General features: G+C 36.6%; 1 protein-coding gene across 25 annotated transcripts in view; it reads right to left on the bottom strand.

Annotated features, from left to right (window-relative positions):
* The window catches only part of CDC42BPA (CDC42 binding protein kinase alpha), a 191800-nt gene that overhangs the window by 118380 nt on the left and 48396 nt on the right, over positions 1 to 25024 (bottom strand). For all 25 annotated transcript variants that reach the window (XR_012586004.1, XR_012586005.1, XR_012586007.1 and 22 more), the window contains exons 3-5: positions 12093 to 12184; positions 5590 to 5673; positions 989 to 1084 (exon numbers count right to left, since the gene is read on the bottom strand). Coding sequence is in view for 17 of the 25 variants with exons in the window: in XM_074578971.1 (XP_074435072.1) it covers positions 989 to 1084; positions 5590 to 5673; positions 12093 to 12184 (272 nt within the window). In the remaining 8 variants the exon portion in view is untranslated. The remainder of the gene's footprint in view (positions 1 to 988; positions 1085 to 5589; positions 5674 to 12092; positions 12185 to 25024) is intronic.

The following is a 25024-nucleotide window of genomic DNA, read 5'->3' as shown; positions in this document are numbered from 1 at the left end:
AAGGCAACTGTTAGATTCACAAATGCAGAGCCCTGTTTCTGTACAAACTCCAACAAAATCCATGGATCTCCAAGTATCTGAGTTGACAGAACAGAAAACAATATAATGGCAAAAAGCACTGCAATTCTGCAAGAATTCCATGTATAGCACTTCCTTTATTGGACACACTGGGGGAAAAAGAAAAAAGATTATGACTGCATAGAAAATGTTAGAACTTACTAATGATATAGAATCAAAAGCATGGGGCAGTAAAACCCAAATAAGCATACTCTATCAATGTGTAGCTGTTCACCTTTTCAGGCATAAATATTACCAAAACTATCATAATCAAAACATTTTTGATTTCATAGAAAATTGGCACTTTTTCCTCACATTAGCTTCCTTCTGCAAGTCTTTCAAAGTACTTGAAAACTAAATAACATTGAATATTAAAGAGACACTTTACAGTTGCAGCTTCCCACTCTTATTTATGAACATTTCTTCCACGCTGCAAGAACGTTTTATTGCTTTATGACATCTTAGTGGGTTTAAGTCCTCAAAAAAGCAAAGGCCAATCAAAACAAACTGTTGTTTCAAAATGAGGCTAACTCCCTATTTCTAACTTCAAAACAATAATCAGCAATGTTAATTGCAAAAATTAAAGTCAAGTAGAAAGTTTATGTTAGTAAGCACACTTTTGTTTTTACGGATCCAATTAAACTGCAGTGGTGAATTATAAGAAAGAAGATGCAGATAGATCAAGGTTTATCAACAAATGCAAAGACATTTAGAAAACAAAGCTGTATTCCTGAGATACTTATAGCAGAAACTTTAAAAGTTTCTGAGCGCTATCCACCCTTCAGAATCTCATCCACAAAATCACAGAACCTCACATCGTCTGTACAGTCCAGAACCCAAAATTAACAAATAAAAAACCCCTGTATTTCTCTCTCAAACCACAACTAAGAATCTGCATTTCCATCCATATATACATAAAAGCAGCACTCACCAGATAGTTTTCATCCTGGAATGCATAATGTAATGTTGTGATCCACTGGTTATCTCCATTCACTAAAACATCTCTCTCTTCTCGAAAACAAGCTGTCTGAAGGGGAGAAAAATAATTATAGCCTTTAAGTAAAATATGTAAAGAAACACATTTTCCAAGTTCACTATGTTTTAACATTATATTTTGGGGGAAAAAAAAAATCAAAACTGCCTCTCAGTTAAAATGTCGTTTACTACACTCTCCAAACATGCAAAAATCTATGAAAAACTAGGTATCAGAAAAGTCCACCTTCTTTAAATTCAAACAGTCGTACTTCTCTATACAGTTAAATGATGCAAGTGAAATAAGCTGCTGCTTCCCATTGTCTAAAAATCCTGTCAAAACCCTATCTTTTTTATACATATAGATATTGAAATCAAGTAGCAATAATGACAGAATAGCAACATAAGATTGAAGAAAACAATCAATAATGGCATTATATAATTACAGCTACAATAGAAGCTAAAGAACTAGAATCTGGAGTCTTGTGTCATTATTTTATCTCATCATGCTGTTAGCCTAGTTTTACACTTAAATTTTCACATAAGCAAGGTGGTTCTTTTCATTTGAAAGTTGCTGCAAATAACTTCTATGTAGCCATAATCCGATAATGATTAACCAGTTGGGGTTTTCTCCACATTTTTTCCTCAGGAAAAGTAGGACAGAATTGACTATTGCTCTTGCCAGACATAAGCTGTTGATAAGACACTCAAGAGGATCTCCCCTCAATATACTGGAAAGAAACACAGAAGGCAAAAGGTGCCTTCATAGCAAGTGGAACAGAGGAGGAACAAGAACTGCCAAGAAATGCTAAGGAAAACCTAAGGGAAGAGGAGAACACAGGTTCGTATGAAACAGCAGAAGATAAAATGTGAAGAAAACCAACTGGAAAGCAGAAAGGGAGTTAATTCAATGGAGGTCTTGCAGCCTGCCCTGAGAAGTAAATAAAATACCTCAGCAAAAGCATCTTTGCAGAATAACAGAGGAAAACGACCAAACAGTTGAGAAGCCAATAAGAAACTATATCAAAGAAATATGCTAAACATTTTGAAGGGACTGAAGCGGATATCACAAGAAAGCAAAAGGTACCAAACAGCAAGGCCAACACACAATTTTGTTCAGAAAAACATAGAAAAGACAGTGTAAAGGAAAGAGCAATAATTGTATGGGCTCTATTTAGAAGTCAGATGGAGAGTTAGAGAAAAACAGACCATAATCTCTTCCAGCACACTTTGCTACTTCACAAAGATGTTTCATTGATTTGAACCGTGCTCTGTCTCTTCCATCTTAGGAGACAGCTAAATTTAAAGCAAAATCCAGCCTTTTCTTTTTAGTTTTCCAATTTAATTTCCAAAAACAATAGGCAAATACCAGAACTCTGACATGGTTATTGTTGGCTGTGAGATTTGGAGATTGAAGAACGAAAAGTGAAATATAATTTTAGATTGAGCTATATGCACAAGAATACATGCAGTAAAAACAAAATAGAAAATAACTCCCTCCTCCAAGCACATAAACCAAACCAATTCTCATTTTGGAGAATGCAGTAAGAATAATGCACCCAGGAAAAAGAAAGATGGTATACTTTAATCATAGCACATAAAACAGTGAAATTCGAGAAAATAACATAACATACTTTAAAAAATATACCCTCAAAGGTATTACATGAAAGATGGACTTAGGAGTGGGAGAAGAAGAAAAGATGATCCTCAGAATGAAAAAAAGCTGTTCTATGCTTTAGCTTGATTTTCTTCCTTCCTTGTTTGTAAACTCTTGACATCTTTCAGAGAGAGATACTATCAACTCTTGTCACGAGGATACATGACATGTAGTTTCTCTACTTGTTATGACACAGTTCACAGGACTAGTTATCACAGTGTAGAATTCCACTTGTTTTTGCCATGATTTAACAAAAGACCATGCATTCCTTAAGCACTCTAGACACCCACCTCCGGGCAGTATGCCTAGAGCTGACAGCAGCAGCTATTACCACAGCAGATCACAGCTGAGATGGTAACAGCCAAAAAGTCTAAGTGGTTCATGGGCAAATTAATTCATGTCAAAAAAAGAAATAATTTATAATTGAAATTACTGTAACACCACTCAATTAAGTGTTGGGGTTTTTTAAAATGAAGCCTTTTTTGTGCCTTTCATTATTTCAACATTACATTTCATCTTCCCTAGGAACAGTGCCCTTGAATTGTTGGCAGAGACCTCCAGAGGTCATCTAATCCAACCCTCTGACAGAGTAAAGCCAACTTAGTGCTTTGCTTATATCTACACTGTTATTGTGGCCTTCAACCAGTAGAGAATTCTGGCTGCTTGGCTATATGGTGCTCATGTCCTTACAGCTTAGAGTCAGCACCTTGCGGGAGGTGCTGACTGCTTCCATGCTGCATAATATTTGTCCTGATCAATCCTGAGCCTCAGCCGGCACCACCACGGCACACGTGTAACTGTGAGTGAGTGTCAACACTCAGGGTAACGGGTCTGGGAGTGTAACTGCAAGCTGTCGCACACTTTCAGGTACTCCTTATATTAGTAATTAGTTTTTAGTATTTACATCGCATCTCTGAGTTTTCAACAGTGGCCAAGTATTTGGAATACTTCTGCTCTTTACAATACAAAAGAGAACACCGACCTCACAACCTGTGTAATTTCACTGCAACAAAGTTTTCGCATACAGTTACTCTCAGAGCAGAGCTTGCAGTCATCAACCTTCATCTGGCATTCGCAAGCCTGAGAGTACATACTCCCTTTCTGCTTTTACAAATGACTCCCACTTCCCACAGAGTTGATACAGGGATATACGGAGAACTTATTTCTCCCAGTTATATATACACCTACCTATACGCTTGTCTTGCATTTTTGGACTGTGATTTTCCTGTGTATTTCAGTGTTAGTGCAGCACATTGCTAACAGAGCCAAAATGGGTCAGTTTCCCTATCAGCAGTAACAAGTGAGATGCACTCATCAACATTCAAAAATGACAGGTTACAGTTGTTGAAGGTCATGCTTTGTAATGTATTTTCACTCCAGATGCTTCTCTTTCCACTGTATACCCATGAGTTACAAATACATGGAAAAACATAGCTGTAATTCTTTTTAGGCTAACTGTTCAAACTTTCAGAATTTCAGCTGGACCCACGGGAAGAGTATTTTTAATACCTTGCATAGAGAAAAATCTCTCAAACCTATTTATAACTGTATTCTAATGGAAAGAAATAGCTTTTAAACTGACTTTAAAAGGGTACATTTAAAAATAGAGTGGAACTTTAGTTCTGGTCTTTTCTTTTTCACTAAAATAATAAAACTTGCAGTACTGACATCTGTCTTGGAGAGAAATACCTCTTTCTATCGAGACTAACATCAGATTGCTCAGTATCTGAATAATTTCTGGATAAAGAGGAAACACATTGTGTGCATCTAACCATAATCTGCATGCCATTTATACTTCTTAATGTGATAATATTTTCATTAAAAGAGACAGGATGTGCACACATCAGAAATTGGCTTTAATTTGTCTGGATACATTGTTTTTTTTAAATGTGTGATGGTTTCTCATTGATCTCATTTCCTAACAAGGTATAATTAAAGCATAAATGCAGAAATCAGAATAAACTTGGAAGTAATTGAACAGTAAGGCAGTCTGAGAGTAGGAAGGTAGTAGGAGTCTCAAATAAAAACTGAGGCTAGAGATAATTCGATCAGACAAGCTGGAAGAGACACCAAGATAGTGCTCCCACTGTCCAAACTAAAGAAAACCCAACGGCCAAAGCAACTTTGTATGTGTCAGATGCTGAGTTATATTTTATGAGTCTACTTTTTAGGCAGTTTATTTTTAGTAGGCATAGGTGAAGAATTTCAAAGGAATCTGAAGAGTTAGTTAAGTACTCTCTTTAAAATTAGTTCCAAAGTCTTCAGGTGTAGACTGCATTTTTGTAAGTTTCTTTCCAAAGAAATCCAGGGAAACGTATTGAGGACTCTATGAAGAGTGGAGATGTATGACAGAAATAGGAAACAAAGACAAAGCAGCGCTGGTGAAAGAGCTGCTCCATCTTTTTCAGAGCACAGAACAGATTAAAGCTGTAACAAGGAACTTTGCATCACAGATTTTTGCAGATGCACATTTTTACAAAACATGCACTCATATTAACTCAAGACTTTCATCTTTCTGATTTTTCAATCTAAAAATTGAACATTGACTAAGTTCTAACCACTGATAAACTAATAGGCTTGGTGAGTTACAGCTCAGTAATTACCTTTCACCATGGAAAATACTTGCTAAAGACTACTTTCCTAACTGGAATAACTGCTTGGATTTCTTGGGCAATTACAGAAAAGGTATAATGTCTAAAACATCCAGCCCCACCTAAGTCAAGATTCCATGCCATTTTAACCCTTCCGACAAACTCCTTTATTTAAATATTAATTTTCATATTGTCAGTAAGAAGTGAAGCACCTCCTCAATCCCTTTATACACAGAGTCTTCTAGAAAGGGAAGTAACAATTCCGCAGAGTAAGAGGGTGCATGATTATAGAAAACATTTCTGTAATCTTACTTCAGCTCTCTTCAGCATCTCCCACTTATTAAGTATCTTCATGGCAAAAACCTTATCTGCATTCTTTAGTTTTACTACTGCAACCTGGAAAAGATAAATGAAAGATAAATAAGTTCAAACATGAAAATGCATATTGTTTTAATTATTATGAAACCTTGCAGTTTTGGGGTATTTTTTTCTTCAGTGTTCTGGACACTTAGGCTTTACCACCTTATATCATCACCTTACTACCCTACACCATCACCTGTACTACATCATCACCATCAAGTTAGAATAATTTCATAAAGTACAGCATATTTATTTTGCAGAAGTTAAAAGTCTATTTTAAGCTTTCACTATGTATCACACTTTTGTTATGTATCTTTTTTCTAGGTGACTGTAGATGAACAATGGTATTTCTCAACATCATACTTTTCGCTCTATCATACTATCATGAAACTAACACCGGCTGTTGGCTTTATGTTCTTGGAGTTTTTCTTCCAGTCCTACACAACAATTTAAATTACAAAACTGCCGAGAAAAGACAGCAATGCAGCAGTTTCTAAAACAAAATAAACAATATCTTTTAGGTTTCAGACACAAATTAGACAGTAGGTTTGCCATAAAACAACTTCCACTCATTTCAAATAATGCACTGGACTTTCTTCAAAGATACAGTAAAGCATTAATCAAATTTTTCCACCTGAAGTTCAATGAGGTCTTCATCATGTCTGTTGTTAGTGGCAGGGAAACAGAAAAATCCACATTTTCTAGAGAAGTAAAACGTAAGAAACAAGCCCTCCTTCCTCTCATTGCTTCTGAAACATTAGATACCATAGGCCTACCGAGTAACATATTAACAAAGCCAACTGACACAGTCCTTTTCTGAGAATATTATAGTTTTGTTTAGCTATAATAAAAGCTAACACAAAATATTTTTAGGAAGGAGGGAGGGAGGAAGTTTACACAAACATGTTTTCACAGTTCAGGCTTCTCTGGGTATGGGAAGCTTACCCAAGCTCTCTTCGCCAAAATGGCCATGAATCTGCCACAGACTCAGAGCTGCTGGTCAGAACTAGACCAGACCACAACACTAACATCCCATTTATAGAAAAATTTAACAATCAATGTATTTTAACAACCATTCTCCAGCTACCACATTCTGCCTCTTCCCTTTCAAATAAATTTTAAGGCTTAAGGAGATAAAGTTAATTTCTGTGTCCATCTGGTTATGAACCAACATGCTGTCACAGAGATTATAATCATCTTCATCCTGCAGGCCAGTGGCAAAAAGATACCAAGGTTGAATCCTACATTCCTTCTACCTCTTTCATAATCTGTAAACCAGCTATGTGTGAAGACAGTGATAACAGAAAAGAAAATACAGGATCAGACAGTTTGCAGGAAGTGTCATGCAAACCTCCTTCAGCCATCTTCAAATGTGTCATCAGCTGCAGCAGTTTCATAAACATGACAAAAGTGCAGGCTGAAGGACTGCAATACTCAGATGTCTAAACCAAAGCATATCTAAAAGCGTACCTCTTGCTCAGCTACAGATTCATAGACAAAGCAGTTGTCACTTCCCATATATGCAGCAATGCATTATCAGCCCTGCTCTTGACATTTGGAGCCATGGGGGGAGGGGGTGGGAATAAAAACAGAAGAGAAAACAGAAGGGTACTACCATCTACTTGTTTAAACTAGTTTATGAACTGAAATTTTTAAAGGTTATTTCATGCATAAAAACTGGGGTTCAAGTCCAGAGTTGGGATCCCCCAAGGTACTTTCAGATTTGAAACACAAAAATAGATTGTTACTATTGTGACTATAATCTAATCTTGATTCATAAAGAATGTCTACTGTTCTGTGCATGGTACCCCAAGACTGAGCATCACAATTTTCCTTAGGAGGGAAAGATGAATCCTCTACAGTGATACATAACCCACAATGCAGATTTGAATCTTGAGGCTCCTTTTACTAGCTTGAAACTCTGCCAAGGCATTTATCTGTATCAATTTCTAACTAGAAATGGCAGCAGGAGAAAGCCTTAACATTGAAACTGGTCAGCATTCAAACTGCATCGTATCTTGGATGACAGAGACCCCCTCTGCATGATGCAGTCTGTGGCATGAAGCTACAATGCAGTTATGCCCTACAGAGCTTTAAGGGTTTTGTGACTGTTACAGGGAAAAATTAAAAGGTTGGTCCGAGAGCTGACTAGACTGCTGCTGCTGCCCAGCATGAAAAATAAGTTTTTCCCCACCATTAACTGCTGCAGTATAGGCAGCCAGAGGCATAAGATAACACACATATTTCAAGTCCAGCTTCAGGATTTCATTTCTTGCCTGTAGCATGCTCAGCGAAAGGCTGTGTTATTCTGCAAGAGACTTAGCTATTGAAAGACTTATGCTAATTGCACAGCTGCCTGAATCTCCTATAATGTCCAGCATTCACTTGGACACAGCCAAAAGAGCTACAGCACTGCCTCTGGTTAACAGCTGGAGCATAGGCCTTGAACGACAGATCGAGGGCTTGGTACCTTCTGCAAATGTGTAATAGTATTGAAGAGTGACTAAAGAACAAAAATACCCCCATGTTTACCAGCTGTGTTTACAATCAGTCAGGAGCAGGCTTTTTAGTCTGTGAAAGCCATTAATGTTATTCCGTATCAATAACTACCACACACACACAAAGATCACCAACATCATCACTTTTCTGCAATCACAGCATCTTTTTGGGGTGTCTCAGTGCTTTATGAAAAATGAAATAAAATGCTTATTTTGGGACTGTGAAAGAAAAACCTGACACTTCAGCAATGAGCATTCTGATGCGGTTTCTAATTGTAACAAAAAAATCTGAAACATGATTACAGCCCCAGACAGTGTTTACATACACACACTGAGGTATATACCATGTACACAAAGGCCCAAATACACAGAGTGCTGTTTTGATCTTTTCCCTTCCCCAGTGGGGCTGTCAAGACAGCAGAAAGTGTAATCATTCTTGTCTAGTTATCCTCAAGTGTCTTGCTACTGGAATTTCTCAAAATTGGACTTTTAATGGTTGGGTTTTTTTTTTTAATTTATATTTTCCTGTGAGCAGCCCAAAAAATGATTGGTATGTGCTGATGTAAACATCTTGGTTTAGTCAGATAGCTTTTTTCCTATTCTTCCAACAGTTTTCCTTATTTCCCACAAACAGCAGTACAGTCTGGCATGCTGTCAGACACCTTCTGCCCCAAACTCGGCTACTTGTCTCTACAGTACATGTCTGCATGTTCCCTTTGCTCAAAAAAGCAACAGCCTTATAAAGAAAAAGCTAAACCAGAAGCTATTAAAATTGAAAAATTGAAATGAAATTAAAAAAAAATTAAACAAACAAATAAAACAAAGACTCAGCACTCAGCATTGGTTTTCTTGCTCATCAAGAGCAGGCAGTGCTCCAGAAACAAGAAGAGAGAATGTTACTGTTCATAACTGGATGCCAAAATTTAGGAGTAACTAAGCAGTTCTCAGAGCTACAAAATTCATCATCTTCAAAATATCAACAACATACGAACATAATATTTGCTTGCCTAAGCAAGCACTGAACTTTTTTTTTAAGCAATAATAGAATGAAATTAAAAAATTCGGTATTAGCTACAATCTTCAATAAGCTGCAATTTTATACTACTGAGAGACACCACTAAGAGCTGTTGCCCAGTTGCTTCACCTTTCCTAGCAGCATTCTTCGACTCTCAAGTTTAAAGTCTTCTTGTTTAGAGTTGTTTGTCAAGTTTTTCAAACCATGCTGCCTGAAGCCAGTGCCATGAAACGCTTGATGCCCACATTATTAATTTTACCAGGATAATTCTCCTCCTCCAAGCAAAACATCTGTGTTTTCTAAAGACAGCACTTTCTTACATAAAATTTTAACTAAGTAAACGTATGCATGCAGAGGGAAGGGGCATGTCATTAATTTGACAAAAAAGAAAGCATTCTCAGACTGTCAGCAAGCAGGCTAAGGGGAAAAAGAAAACTAGGAACAATGAACTCTTACAGTTATAAGCAATAGCTAGTTCAAATTACTTTCTGTCTACATCAAACGTTTAAAAACAAAAAGGGAAATATTTCTTGACTATGCAAATTGAAGAAATTGAGTGGCGCAAAATCAAAATAAGAACAAGTCTGAGACTGCGCCAAAAAAAACTTGTACTAACTTTGTAGTCTACAGAATTTCAGAATTATGTTGATTCAGGAGACAAAAATTACTCCTCCCAGTAACCTAGAGCAACCTTGCTCTCATTTATAGTTTGCTGGAAATAAAATACATTCTTCCAGATTTCTTAATCTGTCTCAGTAAACTGCTGTAGTCTACTGAATTATACGAGTATTTTGCAATTTAATATTAATATAGTTTTTGGTGGCTTAATAGCAGTAAAATTTCGTGGTCCTTTTTTCAACCTTGCTCCAATATTTACTGGTTGTTTTAAAGGAAATTTAGTGACTTCATACAGAACTTGGGGTTTTTTTTTTTTGGACAAATATCTCTGTAGGACTTGAAACTTTCCTTCTTTCAGCTAGTAAGAAAATTTAACATATATCCTTGCAAATACTTAGTAAGCCCTACTTTAAGAACATACAAACCCAAACATCTTCACTGAGAGAACTTCAGTTTTCCCCTTACTGAAGATTTTGACAATTAAATAGAGTCACACTATCTTTCTCAGATAAGGAATTAGAAAGAAACACTGTTCCTAAAAGAGAAGAACTAACCAATTACACAGACCGTCCCCAGAAGAGGATGGGGAAAGTTACGCTCTCACTATCCATGGGATGATTCACCACAGAGAAGCTTCCTGAGAAAGAACTACAGTTTTTTTGTGGTTTAGCCACTGTGGAGTTTGATGCTGATTTAGCAGACAAAAATGACTTCTCTTAAAAACACAATATAAGGCAGGTTTCACATATTATTCTTCTGACAAGAAAGCACCCACATCAGTGATTTTTCCTACATCTTCTACAATGTGTATGTGAACTCAGCTGCAACTACTATGGCAGCACTAAGAAAAGCTGATGTTCTAAGCAGAAATGTTTACATCAAAATGAAGAACACAACACTCTCTTTGTGGCAGAGGTTCAGACTAAAGATAAATTATCCATGAGTAACTTCAGCCTTCAGACTCCTTTATAAAGGGGCATTACTCCAGATGGAGCAAAACCAACCAAAAGTGATAAAGTAGCTAAATAAATACTACTCTTTTATTGTTATTTTTACAGTTGTCCAATGATGATATTTGCATGTAGGCATCAGAGTATGTAGTGACATACACTACAGTAAAAATTCCTGTTCCTTACATACTACCTATAAAAGTCTATTCTTCCATAACCACAGAATAGTAAAGACTAATTTTCACACGATGCAAACACGTACGTGAACCTGAAACCAACTCTTCTCTGTCACATGCCAGAGAGCCTCCAGAGATGCTCTCATACTAAGGAGAACTGAAAAATAAAAACCATTTCCAACCCCAAAAGCAACGAAGACATTGCTCAGAAAATCTTTTTCTTATACTTTGAATTTCTGTTCACACGTATTTTCAGGCAGTATAGCAAATATTTCAGCTTTGCTTTATTTGGCTAGCAAAAATTCAAGGCGCTATTATATATTAGGTCGTTCTTTCTACACACATAGTGTCCTGCATGAAGAACAAAGCACATGCACTTAATATAATTAAGAAGAAGGGGCAGAAAGCTAACATTTATTTATTCAAATTTCCTCAACCTATATAATAAATCCTCAACCTATACAAAGCACATGCACTTAATATAATTAAGAAGGGGCAGAAAGCTAACATTTATTTATTCAAATTTCCTCAACCTATGTAATCTGACATGCCTAGTGTAAAGCCTAGTGAACAACAGCCTTGTCTGACAACTTCAAATAAGAGATGGCTTAATGAGAAGCAGCAAAAAAATTGTATAGTTCAATAGCAGTTAAGTGACAATTGAAAAAGAAACTAACACTTGCTAAACCCTTTAAAAGAAATACAGGAAAAATATTCAAACATTCATTAAAATAGGAAACAAAGTGACAGGAACGGAGAGAGATTTCTCTATGTTCTTAGAATGTCAATATCAGTATTTGGCTATTTAAGTTGCTGAAAGCTACTCTCAGACTATTTAGTTATTAGAATTATTAGAAATGGCTAGATCTGTATACCGTCAGTAACTCAATGGCCTGCACCTGCTGACTGGAAAGAATTACAGTCAAGCAAATGATTTATCATTAGACAATTGAAACATGGTCTTTTAATCCATGTGAACTTGCCTTCTCTCAAAATTTAAGACTTAAAAAGAGCTGTCAAAGAAAGTATAAATCAGAATGCACTTGCATGAAACATTAGGTGGGCCTACAATATCCATTATGCCTAAATAATGAAAAAAAACATACTTTGGTATATTACTATTAAGTGTCTCTCCTCAGTGCTGCAGATACACAAGAGCATATTCAAACCCTTCCTTCCACCTCCTTCACATACATACCTCCCCAAAGGCTCCTCGACCAATCACCTTCAGGATTTCAAAATCTTCTTTATGTAGTCGCATCTGTTTCACTTTAGATGTAAAAGGTTTGGCTGAAACAAAGGAAAATATCAATCATTAAAAACAAACAAACAAAAACCAACCACACACCAAAACCAAAAAACCAAACAACAACGTAACAGTAACATAAAATAGATGTAATCAGAGCCCTGAAAACAATAGACCGTTTTGCTTATCTACCTGTATTCCCTAATGTAATACAATGAAGTTTAAAGCTAGAAATAATAACTAGTAAGAACTAAGCCAGAACTGCTGTGAGAAAAAGTTTACGAAGTAAGCCTACTTTTGGGGTTTTTTTTTAATATAAAGAAAAAAAAAAAGTCAAACAGACTATATTTTTTCTACAGGAGACATCCACTACATCTATGTGCTATATGTTATTAATTCCGGTTGAAAAAGCAGAGTATAATATAATGAGGGGTTCACTTTGGACAATAATAATTTCTCTGCCAAGCAGCAAAACAATATTGTATTCATTGAGAAATTAAAATGCTGATGAATGATAACTGGAAGGGCAATATTAGCCTAGACAATGTATTTCTGGAGACCACTTCCTCAAGTCCGGGGATGCTTAATAGTCAATTCTTGGCTTCTGGAAGCAAGAACATTTGTACTCAAGATGTTATTAACGTACTCAATGGAAAAACCCTGTATATATAAAGTTAAGCTTCACTTCCCTCTTCTTTTATCATATCTTTGGAAGCAGTAAGCAAAATAAGGTATTGTATTCCAGCCAGGCAACCCCAGTGTTCTTTGCAGTGAAACAGTACCAGAAGGACTGTTCCCCTCTTTCAGCCCCATTTAGCACTACAACTCACCAGTCCCAGTCCATTACTGCATGCTCCTTGCACGCATACAAAACATCCAAGTTACTGATAGCTCTACCTCAAAACCCACATAACAACACAACCTTTGGCAAAAAAAGAAAAAAAACCCAACCAAAATTATAAACAATTGAGCCAGAAATGCAGTTCCTTTAAAAATAATTGTTTTAAAGTCACATTTAATACATTACACAAATGAAATCTATTACTAAAACAGATGCTTCAGTAAACAGGGTTCATAAAAGTTGCCCATAAAAGAAGGTTGTATAACCCAGTGTACACAGGACTGGAATGGGTCTCAGAAAACATTAAGTTCAAGTTCTGGCTCAAAGGTAGTCTTTCTCAATGATCCTAAACAAGCAACTTCAGATACTTCACCCGTAGTTTCATATCTATAAAACAGGGACAGTATTTTTGTAATAGACAAGGCAGTGACCATCACATACTTGGATCAAGAAATAAACAAAAAAGTACATAGTAAAGTAGACATTTTACATGACCCACAAAAAACTTTGTAGCTTATGCTTTCATGGTACTGGGACCCATCTATGTCCACTTCTGTCAGAAGCTGACAGAATTAGTACAGCTTTATTTGCAGTGAAGGGTTCTAACGGGCATCATATTGCTGAACAATTTGTTCTGAATGATGTTTCTAAACAGAAGCGGGAATTGGTTTTCAAAAGCTCCAAAAGCAAACGATCCTACTTAACAGCCAAATATCTAGACACATGTAAGAAACCTGATTTGGGTTCTCCTAGAATTCAGTGTTTTGTCTTTCTAATGATACGAACTAATCATATTAAAAAAACCCTAAACCCTAATACGGATACACATAACCCATCGTTCAATTTAGAATTTTGACATTAAACACACACCCCTTCAAGGCACTACAAAAACCTTGTCCAAAAGCCTATTGCCTACTATTCAGCAAAGCAATTTTATAAATTGAGTCAAGACACAAGCTTCCTATATTTTTAATACCTAAAAAAACCCACAAAACTTCTTTATCCAATCCTTCAATTAGCATTGTAAATCAAGTCTGAAAAACAAATAATGCAAAAATGGAGGATCCTATGTTTCTGCTGTTAAGCAATATAGCACACCACTACTAATGTTAGCGGTACAATGGATGAAATGCTTCAAAAATCTCAGAAGTTACAAAGTCTGAACTTAGTCAATTTTTCTAAAATTCCTCAGATGCCAGGAATCAATTCTCTGCCAGGAGCTACATATGTTATAACTACAGGAACATCAGCTTATGATTAAAAAACTGGAGTATAGGTCCAAATAGTAAAGACGTAGCTGTACAACACTGAGATTTTCACTTTAGTGATACTTTTACTTTAAATTTATAATAATTTTATTCAAACTATTTATTAATACAATTAAAATACACTTTTAATATTACATTTTAAATACTTTAAAAATGTAACGTAAACAGAACTATATTGCTCAAGCTCACCAAGATTCCCCAAACTTTCAATTAATCTTTTTATACCGTAAAAGAAAGGTCTTGCAATAGAAAAAATAAGTGACAACAAAAAAGTACTGCCTTACTGGGACAGTCTCAGCTGTACTGCACCAAGCAATTTAATACAAATATTAATACTGCTGACGAATACTACTGAACAAATTAAAACAAGCCATTAAAGCCTTTTAACTTGAAAAACAACTGATTGAAAACAAACGCGTAGTTCTCGAATTCAACATTTTTTGACCATTATAGGCCTAGCTAGAGTACAAGGCAAAATATCTTGTTAATAAGCAACAGCATAGCTGTTTAAACCACAAAACTCTTCCTCACTTTATACTGTAAGGAAGGGCCTGTCTTTCTTTAATTATTACATTTTGGAATCTTCCAGGGTTCCCATAGGGACACTGGAAAAATAAACATCATTATAATTACTTTAGTAAAATACAGCTGACAAAAATAGGTTTGGATTACATTTAATGATTTGTAATATCAGTGTTAATGGAAAAGTTTGTAAACCCTTCTCTTCAATTTTTTTATCACCTCTAGCAACAGACACGTCAATGTATAGCCAAGCAGTTTTATGAAGAAAGATACAGTCCAAGAAAAGAAAAGAAAGAAAAAAAAAAAAGGAAAGAGAAAAAAAAAAAAGAATTGCCCTAGGAATGTGCTCCAAATAGCTTGTTCCAAAAAAGGTCAATTTGCTTTATCATCAATGTTGTTTGTCTGCTGTGCAAACATCTGCTGTTCTTGTGGCAACAGCAATCCTAAGCACAGAAAACTTGGCCTGGCCAAGGGTCTTGGAAGGCATATCTTCAGACAGCCGTTTCATACATACAGCTTTCCAGACTATGAGGTTAACAGGCAGACTTTTTGCAACTAGTTTGGCAATGTCATATGAGCTGTTATAAAGACAGCAAATGGTAAGGTCAGGGAATGGTTTTCAAAATGCAATGTGCTCAAAGGGGTCTCCTGCAATGCAGCTCTGTTAAAACATACAGATACACCATCTGCCTCTCTTAACATCCCCTTCCCCCTAAACAGAATCATCATGAAGTTACCAGAAAACACCACCTCTTTTTCAGAAGGAGCTGCAATTTCCTTGATTATTGATACTAGTGACACGTTCTCTTTGCAGCTTTTTGAGGGCCAAAGGCAGTATGGGCATTTCCTTTGCTACTTCATTCAACCTACAGAAATACACAGAGGGATAGCTGAATTTTTCCACACAGACATCCCTTTTCAAGGTTGCTAACCATGTGTGATACAGATTAGGGACCAGCAGTTTGCTGTGCCAAATAGAATTCTTCCACCTCCAAACCAGAAGGTAAGTGTGGGTAGCATATCCTCTGGCTCATCCTGGATTGTCAACTCAGCAGGAACCAAAGGTCATTATACAAAACTTTCAAATTTGCCAGTACATTCTCTATGGCCACAACCTGACAAGTCATACAGAGTCTATGAAGGAGGTTACTCTGAAAAATATTTTATGTTGCTACCAATTGCTGTGGAGGAGACGGATAGACAAGACTTTACCTATGAAAACTGTTCTACAAAAACATCGGCCACCCCACCTGGCCAATAATTCCAATCTCACTCTGCCTGGGAAAACTGCACCACCACCCTCTTGGCAAGATTCCTTGCACTTACTCAGTTACACAAGGCAAGAAAAACCAATCTCCCAATTCACCCTCAGGGGTAACCAATGTACTGAAGTAGTAAGATAAGCTGTTTTTTCAAACAAGGCGAACTTGCCGTGACTATTCCTTCAAGTTATTTAAGTCTCTATGGGTGTTTCCTGACATTTTATGTTCTAGTCATTCATTCCATTTATGCTTATAATGCAGTCAAACAATTAAAAAAAAAACCCACAACAGTAAAAGGAGAATTCTACAAGTGTTTGAAATTTAATTTTTTCCAGTTGAAATTTGGCTAGAATTTCACCTGAAGTAACACATTAAGCACACAGAAAAACAGCCAGCATGACTCCAGCTGCCAAGCCAAGTTTTAAACTCTCGGAGATAAAAGTCCATCTCCTGAAGAGTTGATTCAGGCAGGACGACGACATGGTCGATAACCCAACAGTTTAGTACTGCCATTACACACGTGATGAGAAACAACATCAAAATAATAAAACATCAGTACTGGATGCTTTATTTGCAAAGCTAGTCTCATGCTTCTGCCTTGCTCTCTCTCCCTCCAGCTCCCAATTTCTATGTGCAGAGCTTGGGCAGGGCTAGCCCTGAAATTCAGATTTTTGAGGGCTAACCTACTGGCTGGGAGGGAAGGACCTAGCGGTGAGGTCCTTCCCCCTCCCTCACCTGCTACTGCCCTTTTCCCTCCCCAGCAAAGCACCACCGCAAACTAGAGCTGCTGCAGGCATGGGCTGAAATTAAATCCAAGTGATACGAAGATCATGTGGACCGTTTAAAGAAAGCGCTAAGCATCTGCAGACTTGGAGCAGCAATTGAAAACATGGCCCCACAACTGATTTAAAAAGAAAACAAAACAGAACAGGTCTGCATTTAGAAATTCTTCTTGGTGCCTCACTGATGCCACAGTTGCTTTTCGGGCAAACAGGCTGTCTAAGTCTGCTTAGATGGAAGACTGTATCCTCGACTGGCAGGTCTTTGTAAGATGACCATATTTCACTTCCCAAAGGAATTACAAAATGTGCTTCCTCAGTGATCCAGGTATCACACAGCAAAACCAGCCTTCTGCCCACTGCATTGAACACAATGTAAAATACCATGCCAAGCCAAAGGTACAGGAACTAAAAGCTGTATCCACCAGAACTGTCAACAGTAACAGTGAAAGTTCATTATGTAAGAAATAGATTGGAAAAGAAAACCACCACCATGGGAAACTAGCTGCTTGCCATTTCAAGGGAAAGGCACCCTTTCCTTCGCTAGTTAAAAGTAGTTATAAAAATACACACAGAGCTTCCCCGTGCAAAGAAGACAAACCACATAACCCTAAGAGATTGTTACTTAAACGACTACCAGAAGGCTCTACGATTCTTCCTAACGCTGTCCTTGAAAAAAAAAATTCTATATAAGAAAAAAGAACAAAGCAGAAAAATACATTGATAGCTTTGTTTTTAAAAGCATTCTGCAGTTTTGAAATTTCTGCTAAATTCCTGGAAGGAATTTAACAAGTGTTTTTATTTTACAGACTCAGTCCAAACCCAAAGTATTTATTTTCCACTGGCTTCTATCAGCTGTGATTATGAAATGTATAAATAGCATTTCTGAGTTAAGACTGACCATAACTGGAGGTTGCAAAGAACTCCAGAAAGGGAGGTGTGAGAGAATACTCCTCCCAAAATAAACAGTGTTTCTCAAAACAGCAGCAAAGTAATTGACAATCAGCAAGGCAGAGCTGCTTAAAGCCTAATTTAATTGAGAGGACATGGAAAAGAAATCTCTCCTCTCCACCCACCTAAGACTGGCAAAACAGCACAAGAAAGCTTTGTTGCAGTTTCTGCCAACTCTCTGGAGGAAACCAGGGGCAAAACACTGAAGTCAACAGCAATAGCAGCTGAACCACAGAACATTAGTTAAGGCAATGTGAAAAAATAAAAGCCACAAATACCCTTCTCAGTTTTAACAGTTAAGATTCAGTTTTCACTCCCTCAGAACATTTTTATCATGTTATTCCCCAATGAACAGTTAAGTGCCAACATCAGTAAGAACAAGTTAAGAATCTGGCATTTTCCAAGAATGAGAAGCATGTCCACAAATTCCTGTACTATGGTATAGACAGACACAATATTCTGGATCCTATTCATCCTGGGGAAGAGGGGAAAAAAAAAAAAAAAAAAAAAAAGAGTAATCTGTTCTCATCTAGGTCAAGTGGAGACCATCCAGCCATCTTTGGCTACAGCTACCACAAAAGATTCTTCAACAGGAACTTTAAAATCAGAGAGAGAAATAAAATATCTTTCCTAAACATACAAGGGTAGTTCTGTTTTTTCACCTCCCCAGACTCCGATGAAAAATAATCCCTGCATTCATGAAACACCCACTGCAGATCTGGGCAACACTTGCATACCACATCAAGATATGGTGGGTTTTTTTTTTATATTACCATTTTTCTTGTGACAAGAATTTCAGTAAATCACCCTATGTTTAAATATTATGCTAGCAGCAAAGTGAAATATTGAACTTTAACTCATCCTGCCGTGCACTGGAATTCTGATGAAATTCTTGTAGCACGATCAGTAAAATCTTTACTGTAGGACTCCTGGTTCCACCTAGTAAAGAGGGTGGAAATGCTCTGTGAGCAAATCAAGAGCAGAGTAGATTTTGTTACATTTAGAAAACCTGGAAGACTAACAAAGGAGAAAGGTGATCTTAAGCTTATAAAGCAGAATACAGCTTAGACTCCATCCCTCATGCTGTCACAGAGCTAGAGACAGGTCAATTAAAATCACACTTCTGACAGACAAGCTTAAATTTCACATTCCTCAATATTTGACATGTAATTTAATATGCTGCTATTTGACTGCCAAAAATGCTGGAAGTTTAAACTGTAAATAAAATCAATCCGACCTATGCTTAGAATTACTAAATGTTCTGAAAAAACAAAATGAACCAGGCATCAAAAATGAATACTTTTAAGTAAAATTCTTTGTCCCTCCATATATTACTTTTTATTATGTAAAATAGAGATATCGCCATTTAATCTGACTAGGTTTTTAAAAAATACTGTCTTACTGTTTGTGAAACAGTAAGATCATGTGCTGATCAGTATCAGAGAAAAAAAATCAAATATTATGCAATAAACAAAGAGTGCAATCACACAGCAAATTTCAAGGGGGGGGGGGGGAAGGGGGAAGAGGTGCGTAGAAGAATTGACTACCTGTCAAGTAACAGTTCTCCACTCTAAAGAACAGGTATCTTGTGACCACAACAGAAGCCTGTAATACGTACCCTCTCAAGGGAGTCGTGGAGATATCATTAATTCTGTAGTTTACTTTGTTCTGTATTCATGGGTTTGCATCCTTAATTAAAGAATTGTTCAATATATATTTTATTTATAATTTAAATAGTCTTCTCATTTAAAAAATAAAAATTAATTCTCTCTAGAAATTCTGCTGCATACTATAATAATATAGAAGTCTTTTACCAGAAGAAAGCTAGCAACTTTGGTCCACAGAACACAAGCATCTAGTACATGATCCTCACTGACTAAAAAAACAGTGCTGCAGGTTGCCACTCTCTGTATGGACCAGGACTAATAAAGCCCCCTCATCAGTTTCACAGGTATTTCACAGCACTTTAGGAGGCTCCTGTTCCATTTTTGAAGCTAGAGAAAGATGGATTTTAAGGTATACTCAAACATCTGTCCAATATTGCAGCCTGCCTTACACTCTCTTCTCTTGCCTCTCACAAATACATGATCCACTTTCACCTCTTCCCTGCCGTGACTCCTCATCCCGATGCTTTCCTTCTAAATGATTTGTTCCTAACCTCTCCCACAGGGCTCATCATCCACTATCACTCTGCCCTGTCCCCACACAGCTTTGCTACCACACCTGATGGTTTCTACCCACAGCCACCTCAGTTTTCTCCACATCTGTACCTCGCCTGCTTCTTACATTGGTCTGCTCATGTCTCTCTCTACCTCCAGGCCCCCATCCCATTACCCTGCTGGTCACAGAAGCCACGATGTGAGCAAAGTTCTGCTAGTTCTCTATTTTACTGCTTTTTCTTTCAAACTCTGGTCTACCCAGTTGGAGTCTCTCTTCCAAAGTCCCAGTTTCAGTGATGATGCCACCATCCTTTCTCAAATTCCATGACCACCACTAGTCCGGAGTGCCTTTACTTTTCAGTGAATTGTGACTAACAAACTATGACTTGAGCTACACAACATCAGCCTGCCTTCCTTTTACTTCAGAATTTTAATTAAGAAAGAAAGATTGGGTTTACAGTCTTCTATATAAAGCAAATATACTGAGGTCAGACATTTGCTTTTTTGCTGATACTGAGAGTTTCATTACATCTTACGTGAGCAACTAACATTCATTTTTGAGGGGAAAAAAGCTGCAAAAGCTCTGTAAAATTGAAAGTCTCTCAATTAGTTAAATGATATGCTCAAAACCTGTGAGAAAAGGGGTAGGCGGACTCTCTACAAACTCTCCTCCTCTAAAATGACTCTTGTTTGTGTAGCCATGCATTCTTAGCATATACTTACACTCAGAACTTGTCAAAATGCACACCTGTCAAATCCCAAGCAGTACATGAATCATTTGAGTCCTGTCTCTCACTCCTCCACCATGGTGCTTTCACCCCCAAATTCACTGCACATCATTGCAGACACTTCCTCATAAGCCGCAAGGGCCTCACAGCAGAAGGCCAGTAACATAGACGAGCTCTAACAGCAGGCAAATTCTTCTGCAGGATGTCACAGTTCATATGGTGGGTGCTTGCCTGACTTATCACGTAACAATATACCTCATTTCCTCTTTAAAAGCATGGCATAAACCTGCTCGTAAGCACTTCATATACAGCGGGTTTCACTGGCGGTTGCTTATATTTGCATTGCAACAGATCTCAGAAGTCCCAGTCTGGACTGGAGAACGCTGGGTAGTGAATGCACACAATCACACTCCTGTCAAATGGACATTTGAAATGAAAGATGTTATAGGATGTCCTGCATTTGTGACCTATACCTGACATTAAACTGAAGTTCAAACTTTAAAATAAAGTGCAAAATTCATAAAAGCAAGAATTACTTTGTTATAACATCTGTCAAATGGAAATATTAAAAACTATAGTGAGAACTTAATATTGTGAGAAGGGGTTTTGCCTAGGTTAAAATAATACACATTTTCCAGATATATTATTAATTTTCTTTAGAAGCAACCACTTACTGCCATTAGATATACTTTTAAAATAATATTTGTGATCCAAATAAATAAAAAGTGACATTTGAACACTACCTACGTTTTACACTGTCTGATATATCCTACGGATTACTCTGAAATTACTAAAAATAAGAAAATAGATCATATTACACTTCATTAATACCTCACAGGAAAATGCTGCTTCTGAGCGTCAAGCCACTCTAAGTGCAATGAACAGGAGAGATACGCTACTGCAGTACCTATGACTGCTTTGTACTCAAATCTCAAGTTCCCAGTCACAAAAGAAGAAAACAAAACGCCCTTCCTACGTCCACAGAAATTTTTCTACCTCCACAGCTTAAGCTCCCACTCCACACATACCTCACACCATTTTAATGCCATCACCCTATATTATTTCTGCTGTAAGAACTGCAAACTACTCATTTGCTTGCTTCTTGTATTCAAGCTGGGTAATGCAATTGAACATTTCATTATTGTCTATTTCTTCTACATCGACACACTGATAAAAAGACAGTAATTCTGTAAAATGTGACATTTCAAGAACTCCTCTTAGTTTTGCTACACTTCAGGGAATTACGACTTTAACAGCAGTCCTTTATTAAACTAACAGCACTCCTTAAAGATCTTCAAAGATCCTAGACCTTCACCACTCTTTCAGAGTTATCTTAAAACTAACATAATTAAAATTAAAAAATAATTAATCATGTGTAAGTTCAGTGCCATTAGAATGCAAATTGCCTATAATAAACTTGATTTGGCCCACTTGAGAATAAAGACCATATCATAATGCTTAAGTACCTAACTGTGCACCAGATCCGGCACTCTATTTCTCAACTACAATCATCTTTGCTTTCTTCCTGATTAAGTGATCACTGAAAAATAATGCTGATTAAGATATTTTTATTTTGACCGCATTTTACCTCATGGCAATTTGAATCATTCAATCTTCAGCGAGTTGAATCACTAAAATCTATTACTACTTCAAAAAGATCAATGATCCCCATTAACGCAAATCGAACTTCCAACAGAATCTTGATTTTGAAGATGACGAATGTATTTCCCAACAGCTGTAACTACCCTACAGCATACATTTTCTGCAAGTAGTAAGTTCCTACATAAACCACATAGGTCTGTGCACATGCATGCACAAGCATAAGAGGCTCTTGTGCTACAGCCCCTTTTGCTTTGATCCATACCTCCTTTGTACCACCAGGGATGCAGTAAGGAATAATTCTGGAACCCGCATTACCAATGGATCAAATTCTTTATGAAAACAAAAAGAAACCTTTAACTTATTTTTTTTATTCAGTTTCTCTGTTCAGTTTTTAGGCCCCCTTATGCTTATATTACCTAAACATAAAAAGGTTTTCAAACCACCCTTTAAGGGCATATTGTTTCAAATTAAGCCTTCAGAGTTCCTAATGAGTCAAGTGAAGGGAACTGCCAAGCAGTACATCTTAACTGACTTTCGTGCTACTGAGCACATCATTTATTTTGGTATCCCTGTCAACGTCAAGTCAGAAATAAGAGAAACCTTAAAACCATGAACTCTTACATGCATGTATTTGCAGAGTTGACCTAAATTAAGAGTCTTTTTTGAATCTTACTCCCTACAGTAAGACAGAGTTGCATTGCTACAAGCCTGTCATGACAGGCTACGTAGATTAAAGCATTTACTTATTGCTACATTGATAAAAGGCAATTTTTCTATGACAACACAGTAATTTTATAAATGAGATACGATTATTTGGTTTTATTTATCAGCTTAGATAAAAAGAGGAGGCAGCAAGCAAAATTAACTTTCTTCCTTTAAATGAAGGATTAAGTGTTTCAGTTTCAAACTATAAACTAATCAAAGAGAAGAATTAGTATTAATACAAGTTGTTCTTCATCTTCAAACTCTAGACATTTTTTTCAAAATTTTGTATGCTTTTTTTGCCCAAACATGGATAGGAGAGGTGGTCTTGTATGCATCCAGTGCAGTGGAGAAGTGTTTCACAAGTTGCAATACTAAATGCATAAAATATTCACCTAGTTCTGAAAATTCTTTGAATGCTTTTACCCAAGTTTTATCTCAAAAGTTTTGTTTACTAGAAACTTGAAAGGAAAAGCCATGGCAAGACATAGCACACACAAACAAGTCCGAGATAAGTACTGGGATAATAAGGAAGTTGGACACATTTTCAGAAGAGCACAGAACACAAATTCATTAATTTATATACAAACGCAGCAGTTTTCAGGAGAGAGAGCACTCATTTGGTTACCTCAATAAAGCAGCCACACTTCAGAAGTAGGGAACATAAACAAATTTTAGTTAGAGCTTATAATATTATCGATCTAGATACTTCATATAAATATTTAAATGGAAACTGCACTCTAATAAAAATGAATTCCAGCTACAGGTAATAAAACAGTTTGAAAATATAAGTTATAATTAAGTCATAAGCAAAATGAATGCTAGGAATTCACTACCTTTCACTCTGTAATTTGTTTCCAGAAGGTTTGTTCTATGAAAAAGGTATTTGTAAAGAGGTAAATTCATAGCTCACTTTTCCAAGTGTCACCTTGTTCCACAGATCACAAAAGAGAAGTAGTTCACAGTAAAGGGCAGGCAAACATAAACATTTCATTTTAGTATGGATAATTATGCTCCACATTATATGACTAAACCCATTTTGCTAATTATTTCATCATCTTTCCCTGTTCAGCAAGAGGCCCCAGTTTAAACATCTGGTCATGACACCTTGTCTTCCTCCAGACTTTAGTTCGTGTTCCTGAGCAACATATTAAATTACTGCAAGCTTAACAATGTGAAAGATGGTCAAAACTTTCTGAAATTCAAATCCTACAAATTCTTAACACTTATCCATGTGAAAGCAGTACCAAATTTGTTATTACTAAAAATTAATATTAGCCATAATGAAGCATCAAATGTGTATTTGGAATTAGTTATTTTTGAAGGTACGGGTCATGAGCATACTCATCCATACAAACACCAAACAGAGCTTGTTACTTTTAAACCATTCTTGACAAATGGGTCGAGTCCTAGGTCAAGCTTAGATTACTTTCATAATAACACACTGCACTCCCTAACTATTACAAAAAACATGAGAACTGTAACATTTCCCCTCCCACTCTCTGAACATTGTTTTTTTTCTGATCTCAAATCCTTAGGAAAGCGTGGCAACTCCTTCCCTTATTAACACCTATTTTTAGATTGTTACTCTGTATTTACTCAGAACTTACCACAACTCATTCCTACTAGTTTTAGCTTGGCTTCACAGCATTGCTCATAAAAATAATAAAAAAATCCCACCTTAATTTGTTGCTCTTTTTCAAATTCTCTAGTTATATCTTAGCAAATAAAATTGATAACTGAAACTAAATGTAATATTCTTAGGCCTATATTATGTCGAACGTAAGAGAAAATCAAGCATTCACGTGCAACACATCCAAGAATTCAAAATGCACTTCCCCCCAACAACTTAGATTCAACTTGTCCACTATTCATACCTTCTATATATACCTATCTATACTTGCCAGCTTTCTACTCTATATTGATACTTCTTTACACCCAAATCTTTCTCTACTTATCATAAAAATGCAATACTCAAATCATTGTTTAAATAGTCTCAGTTTATCTCAAAGTGCATTCAAAAAACTTCTGTACAATAAGAAACACACACCTGGAAAGCCTGAATTCATT

The sequence above is a fragment of the Larus michahellis genome, chromosome 3, assembly GCF_964199755.1.
Source record: "Larus michahellis chromosome 3, bLarMic1.1, whole genome shotgun sequence".
NCBI classification, from domain to species: Eukaryota; Metazoa; Chordata; class Aves; order Charadriiformes; family Laridae; genus Larus; species Larus michahellis.
This window is presented reverse-complemented; position numbering and strand designations above follow the sequence as displayed.